The sequence below is a fragment of the Hetaerina americana genome, unplaced genomic scaffold (genome assembly GCF_022747635.1).
Source record: "Hetaerina americana unplaced genomic scaffold, ioHetAmer1.1.p SCAF_1, whole genome shotgun sequence".
Taxonomy (NCBI): Eukaryota; Metazoa; Arthropoda; class Insecta; order Odonata; family Calopterygidae; genus Hetaerina; species Hetaerina americana.
Window position 1 is genome coordinate 120,667,512 of NW_027286069.1, and position 7,510 is coordinate 120,675,021.

General features: G+C 38.8%; 1 protein-coding gene across 1 annotated transcript; it reads right to left on the reverse strand.

The window, feature by feature from the left end:
- Positions 1 to 1,804: 1,804 nt before the first annotated feature.
- On the reverse strand, positions 1,805 to 7,509 carry LOC139696295 (THO complex subunit 4-like). The gene is made up of 5 exons (XM_071595004.1): positions 7,214 to 7,509; positions 6,376 to 6,546; positions 4,877 to 5,024; positions 3,649 to 3,813; positions 1,805 to 2,421 (listed from the first exon to the last, which is right to left on the reverse strand). Exons 1-5 carry the CDS (start codon positions 7,373 to 7,375, stop codon positions 2,285 to 2,287), a joined length of 783 nt encoding a protein of 260 aa, XP_071451105.1. The 5' UTR covers positions 7,376 to 7,509; the 3' UTR covers positions 1,805 to 2,284.
- Between the last annotated feature and the right edge of the window lies 1 nt (position 7,510).

Sequence of the window (7,510 nt, forward strand, 5' to 3'; positions counted from 1 at the left end):
TACGGATTTACACCAACTTGGAGCAATTCATTTTATAAAATGCACAAAAAAGCCTTCTGTTGTTACATTGTTTTCATAATAGCAAATTGCACACTCGGTGAAAAACATTCCAATCGTTTTAAAATAAAAAAATGAGCACAGTGTAGTCTGATCTCTTAATGGTTGTGTGTGCATATATATATATATATATATATACACTATACACATCTTCCTTCATTGCAAAATTGGAATCAAAATGTAAGTACAGGGGAAATTGAGCCGTTACTTGACAAAAAGTACACAGATGCTGGTGCATGTTCTGTGAAACTTAAAAAATGTCGAGACAAAAATAAAGTTAGATGAAATTTGGTTAATTCAGACACAACATACAAGGCAGCACATGTGAACTTTTGTACTATGAGTAAATAGCATCCCTTCAAGGGACTGCAGAGTTAACACAGTTGACTGACAATCAAGATTCAATTGGCTTGTCCATCTCCATGATGTAGAATGAGCAGTATCATAGCTGGAATAACACAGCAACTGCACGTTGCTACATCAGTATCAGATTATAACAATCCTTTAGTCGATTGCAACCATCAAGTCCAGTTCAACTTGGTCTGAAATGCAGATAAAATACCAATCAAATTCATAAATTATGAGAGGAATTATTGTCATTTTCTCCCAAAAGAGTACTGATTTTCATTCACGTGTAAACAGTATTAAGGCAGTCCTCATAATTGCCAACATTTGAAAGCTGAAATCCACACACAATTATTTTTGAAATTCTTGCAGCACTTCCAGTGGCCCATGCCCACCTGGAATGACAACATGCCTTCACTCAACAGGTTTCCCGGAAGTTGAAGAGGTCATGTCACACAAAACTCGAGACGGGAATAAAAGCAGTAACCCCTTAGTCATCAGGCCTGTGCATTACCAAGCCATATTTTCCATTTACTGAACACATGAAGTAATTAAAATAGGACTGTGAATGAAGAATCCGACCAGTGATTAATTGCAGCATGTGCTTCAATAAACTATACAGCTATCGTACAGAGGAGACTCATAATATTTCAATCCAAAGTACACCTTGCAAATCATTTAGCAATGTTATCCATGTTCGTGTAAATAATATAGATTTCAATTTCTTATTTTATCAATACCTTTGAAGGAAATTAAAGTTTCATATCCTAATAACGTGTTCTGTGAGTTAAGTACGTCAAACTTGTGGAACTTCATATTAGCAAATGGCATTTGGGCCATTTTTCGTTCACTCGTGTGGGAGTTGAGTCTGACTCTTTGGTAACCAGACAGAAAATATCTTCTACAAATGAGCCAAGCATTTGGATACTTTTCTTTGGTGGAATGCCAGCAGGGATGTCTTCCATGATGGCAGAACTCCAGAAAAGAATCAAGTGGCGACAACATTTGGGCAAAATATTAAATTAAGTTGCTTGACCACTGTGGCTGGAGGGTGGACTTTGACATTACACTGAATGTAAACAGAATCATAAGTGAATCAACAAATGCATTTCTTATTCTTTTATGTAATTAAATTCATTTGAAAAAATCATGAGTCAAGCTAAATCTCATTATTTCCAACTAAAGGTAGATCAAATCAGAATACATAAAAAAATACCCAGTTATGCGGTAAAATGAAGACTGACATTCCCTCGACAGTTTGCTGTCCTCCCTCTGGTAATGCACCACAATCCACACATTCATATTATACTCGGACAACACAAGAGTGCAACTTTCACACACAAATTAAAACCCTTTAGAGAAGGTGCAAGGGACATTTTGAGGGAGAAAAATATTACACAACTACCAAAAAAGTCACTTCATTTACAGAATCGATTGGTTTGAACATTAAATTCTCATAGATGCTAGAGAAATATTCTTTTTATAACGCTATATAATCATTGGCGACCCTACCTACTTCCTTCCTATAAGACATTCACTTGACACACAGCAGAACATTAGAGTTCATCTCTTCCATTTTGCACTTATAACCAAGATTACTATTATCCTTGGACAAAATGGATCGTCGGACCAATTTCACAGTATCACGTAACCAAATTCATGGTCCTGAGAAAATCAAACCCATCACATGACAGCAACTATCTTGATACTTGAAATTCAAGATATCGAGCTGCTGGTAAGAGACTCATTCAGTATGCGATCCAACCCAAATGAAATGGGCACTGGTTCTCGTACGGAGATGCCACAAGTCCAAAAAACATCTTCACTGAGAGAGACCAACTGTAGCACAATCCCTCTCCAGCATTGCTGATGAAGTTTCAATTTACTTCACAGCATTTATGTAAGCATCAAGCTCCTCGTCAAGCTCAGCAGCCGTTGGCATCCGTCTGTTGGTACCACCTCGCCCACCTCCTCCCCTCCGACCTCCACCCCCTCCCTGACCTCGACCACCACCACGACCTGAAACAGGAGTGCTTTTCAGTCAAAATACATAAGCCCATTTACTGCAGCCATACCTCCTCCTACTCACCCACAGAAACATTATTCATCAAGTGAATTCATCAGGAAATTACCTCATGCTTCATCAAAAAAAAAACCACTAGCTGTAATTATTTAATTATTTTCTTCACACACAAATCATACTCATTCATGTTCAAGATACTACTATTCACCACACTCAAATTATCCTGAGAGTACAGAATTAAACACCACAGAGTTTTTATCACATAGAAAAATACTAGAGCAGAGCCATCACACCACCCAGTGTGATCACTGCATGAGCTACCTTTGGTGGTCATCCGGAGAAAAATCTTTTTCCCTCTCCTAGTTGACTCCCACTGCCTGAAACGGTGTCATCCCATCTTAAAAAGCAAACTCAATTAAAGGAACTCACTTCAACGGAGAAATAATATCCATTGCAAAACCCAATTGACTGCTGCAACATTTATAATTAACTTTTGACACATAATTTGAGAACTTCCTTTGATAAAAAAAACCCCTTAAAATTTCTGACATAGGATTAAGTATTCATTCTAATAACCCAATCAATAACCTTCCAGCATTCATTTTTACTGCTTTTAATTTAACTCCTCCCGTGGCCGCATTTTGATTTCATAACAGTACAATTTGAGCAGCATCAATTACCCTACAAGCATCACACTGCTATGGGAAGGACACTGTTGAGCTCACATTTTACGAATAAACCATGAAATATGTCCAATATTTTATATACTCATGGCAATACTGAGTAAGGTTACACATTATTGTTGGTAACTGATTGAGTTGACAGATAACAGACACACACATGCCCGATGGTTTTGAATTTTTCAGCTCAGTCTTTGTGCTGATGCAGTAGGTGTTGGAATTTGACAATATTTTTGTTCAGTTAAACAAGTGATCTCATGACTGTGAAGTTATTGATGTCAAATTCACAATCTTCCTGCAAGATTCAATCTCCATTCCCAATTTATCATAAAAAGAGACTTTATCAGCTTGGCTGTAACTTCGATCATGATGATTGACCGAGTCTAGAGCAATGTTTTCCAGTCAGGTGCTTGGTGCCACTGATTATCCCCAAAACAGGTGACATTGAACTGATTTTGAATTTAATGGTTTTTGGGAAATTTGACACACAAACCCGAACCAAAGTTCTTTCTGAACACCAATTTTCATGGGCAATGTAGTTACCTCCAAAGTTACCCCTGCCACCACGATTGCCTCCCCTCCCCAGGGTCCTCCCTCCACCGCCTCCTCCTCCTCCACCACCACCTCCTCCTCCTCCCAGACGTCCAGCTTCTCTCACATTCTGCGACGGGATCTCCGAGGTGGCCAACTGAATGTTCATAGGCCGGCCTGGGAACAGACGAGACGAGAATTAAAACACCATCAGATCAAGAATTTGAAGGATAAGATGGGACATACCGTGGATGTACGACATACTTGAAACAGGCATGGGGGCACTGCACATCACAATTGAAGGGAGAATACTGGGAGAGAGGAGAGGAAAAGAATAAGCAATTTGGATGGACTTGGATGGTGACAGTAAGCATGCAGATCTAATGAATTAGTCATTGTACCATTTGGAATAGGGTCAAAGGATATTTTGTGCCGTTATAGTTTGGGTTTACGAGCACACAGTCGTTTGTATTGCCTGGGCCCAATGAAAACTACCACAAACCAGAATGTTGGCTGCCTATAGCATGGGCAAGTTTACAAGTGACAACCTGTGATTGCCAGCTGCATATACACACAAGGGTGTATATGCAGTGCTTCAGTGTGCTTTTCTAAATTTTATTAGGGTTTAACTTCTATATTTCATCGAAGTGTGTATTTTCATTTATTGTTCTAATTATATTTTCCGTACGCGTTAACTATGACCTATGTCACATGCCTGACCGACTCAATGAAATGGAAGAATTAAATTACTAGAATTTTCATTTGACAACATTGCACATACGGTAGAAGCATGATGTTGTGACTTGCAAAGCAGAGTGGTCGGCCTTCAGTTCTCAATTTCAGTAAATCTAACATGATAAATAATTGCATAATCAAGATGATAACATGAATTTCAGCTGGGTAACAGTCCATGTTATATTAATTTCTTCTTCATAGCTTTCAGAGTTGATTTTGCATACGTGATCACCCTGACCTAAGGGATTGCAACATGCATACATAAAAATCAATGTGTGTACAATGCACGTTCCACATCAACTACATTCTCTAGGTGTGAAACCCCATTGCAAAAGGAAAACATGCTTCCATCCGACTCCCCCAGGGGGGAAAGTTTATGTTAGAACTAAGATTACAGATTTGCAGGGAACGTGAAAGCAGAACATTAAAAAATAAAATGAGTCAAATTTAACCCACGGCCACCTGGAATTCATAGAAATGGAAGGATATTTTATCAAAGACATACCATCAAGGGGGACACCATTGTACTGTTTCATGGCTTTGATTGCATCAGTCCGGCGTTCAAATACCACATCGGCCGTCCCTAAGGACCTTCCAGATCTGTCGTAGTGTACACAGGCCACCTTCAACAAACCAAACTCAGCGAACAACTCCTGCAAAAATATAAGAATTGATATTATACATTTTTCTCACTGTATGACCTTGAAACATACTTTATTGCCAACAGTGTCTAATTAAAAATTTCTACAAGACAAAAATCAGCTTCACCCATCTTTCTTCAAGTTTTAAAATTATCAACTGGAATAGCTTGTTTACTATATATCGTTATTTAGAAAGTAGCCAACAACTGTTTCTCATTGACATAGCAGTTACTGGTAAGTATTTTGCATGCACAAATGATATCAGTGATAAATAAAATTTCAGAAATAAAGGAACCTCCTCAACATAAGCTTTTACAATTCACTCTAGTAACAATAATCTTGTGTCATGAGAATCAAGAAGTAAGAACATTTTCCAACGCAGTCCTGGCAATCAGTCTACCCCAAGGGAAATTCACTTGCAACAGGCAGGCCATCTTTCCAAGCTTGCCAACTTTGAAATACCACCTAATTTTTTACAACACAAGGACATATAAATAAAATCAACTGAAATTCAACAGCATGGCAAATCATAGGTTTACTTCTAAAAAAAGAGTAGAAATGGTATTTATGATGGACCTTGCACATTTAAAAAGAATATATGGGGCATCTTCATAATTTATTTCCTTCCACCAGGATATTCCACCGGGCAAAGCCCTTTACATGGCCCCACCGCAACCCTCTACCCAGAGGGCCTCCCTCGCAGCATTATGCAACAAATGGCACGAATGTTCAGCCCTCGTGATTACATGACAATGCGCGAGAAGCTAGTTTCAATACATTCATTTCATCTGCAGAGTATTAAAATCTCATTTGCTAGATTTTCAATTACAGAGAAAGTTATGAATGCCAATGAATAAAAGCATTGCACTGCCTCCATTCAAGTAAACTTCTTGACTTTATCTCTTCTGCTTCCACAGCAATTTGAAAACACTGCAGTGGCCTTTTAAAGGCATTGATCGCAACTCACCCCAAGCTTAATGGCATATGAAATTCACACATTTGGGACAGGGGCACAACCACTTAATGCCGCCTTTCTTTTCTGGGTACGCTATGGTACCCAGAAAATTGCAGGCTGTTTTTAAACATCCATAGATATTAGGCAGTCTTTAATCTGAGAACTTGTGTTCCCAACCCAATAATTTATAAGTTGCAGAGTAACTAAATACACTATACAGCGAACAGTGCCGATTTAGTTTGTAAAAGCACCTTGAAGCTCCAAGTAGGTAACCAGCAAATAAACTGGTTTACCTGCCCTCTGGGAAGTACCTCACAATGTGCACTGTCTTGACAACAATGGTCACAGTGAAATAATGTGAGAACTAATATTACAGAAAATGTTGGCACTACTTTTGTTTATTCAGACCTGTATATCGGAATCAGACACGCCGAAGTCCAAATTTGAAACGAGAAGTTTTGTTGGCCCACCAGCAACGACAGAATTTGACTGCAAACCTAAACTACGGATTCCAGTTTTCTTTGCACCTCCTCTGCCATCATAAAGATCATGCTGCCATCGGCTGTTGATGTCTCCTCCCTTAAAAGAAAAAAAACTTAAATTCAGTAAATGTACTGCGATGAAATAGCACTACGGTACCTGTAAAACGTGCCATATTTCAAAGATCTACACGTAGCATATGGTTGATAATTGTGAAGCATGTAAAATAAAATCGCGAGCATTATTAGGCACATTGTAATGATAACATAAGCTTAGGATTCGTTAAAGTAAGCATAATTCTCTTCCGAAAAATCAAAATTGGTATGTGTATATTTCACTTCACTTAGCACTCGTAAGGACGCCAGGCTTAAGCTTCCATACAATGAGGGAATCTTTAAAAACAATTCTTAACGTACGACACAAGAGTGACTTGAATCAGTTCTTGGTAACTAAGGATAAGGGCAACAGCAAGCAAATCGACACTTTCCATTAAGCATGTTGCACGACTCTCGCTTATGCAATGGAGTATTTAGCGAACACAAAAGAATACCAGCCAACTGCGGCAAAAACACCACTCCCCAAATTCATAACATTCTCTCTCACAATTGCTTAAAATTCGAATCCAGGGGTCGGTCGGCTTTCTTCCTCTATCCCCAATGATAACAATAATATAGCTGCCAAAAATGCATAAAATAATGTACATCTCAAGTGCAAAACTTTAAAATCGACTGTTCTGGAATTTATGAGGGTTCTCTGTTTATCTTACCCGAGTATAAGGTGCCGGTGGACGTCCTCCTCCTCGTCTACTGCGAATCGGTCCAGCGTTTCCCCGTGAACTTCCTCTGTTTCCCCTCTGACCAGTACCGCGTCTACTCGACCTGCTTTGCTTTATTATGTCTTCCAGGCTCATTTCCAATTTGTCCACCATTTTGTAGATTTAGAGAATACGTTACTATAGAATATTTAAAATAACAAATAGAATCTACTTAAAGGTTTATAACTCCTAACACCCTGGTCGCTCCCACGAACCTCAAACTTTCAACGGATGATGGCGGACAGGAAA

Coding starts and splice junctions, on each gene's coding strand:
- LOC139696295 (XM_071595004.1), bottom strand. CDS start 7,375: ATGGTGGACAAATTGGAAATGAGCCTGGAAGACATAATAAAGCAAAGC. Junction 6,547..7,213: donor CACCGGCACCTTATACTCGG/GTAAGATAAACA, acceptor TTTTCTTTTAAG/GGAGGAGACATCAACAGCCG. Junction 5,025..6,375: donor TGTCTGATTCCGATATACAG/GTCTGAATAAAC, acceptor ATATTTTTGCAG/GAGTTGTTCGCTGAGTTTGG.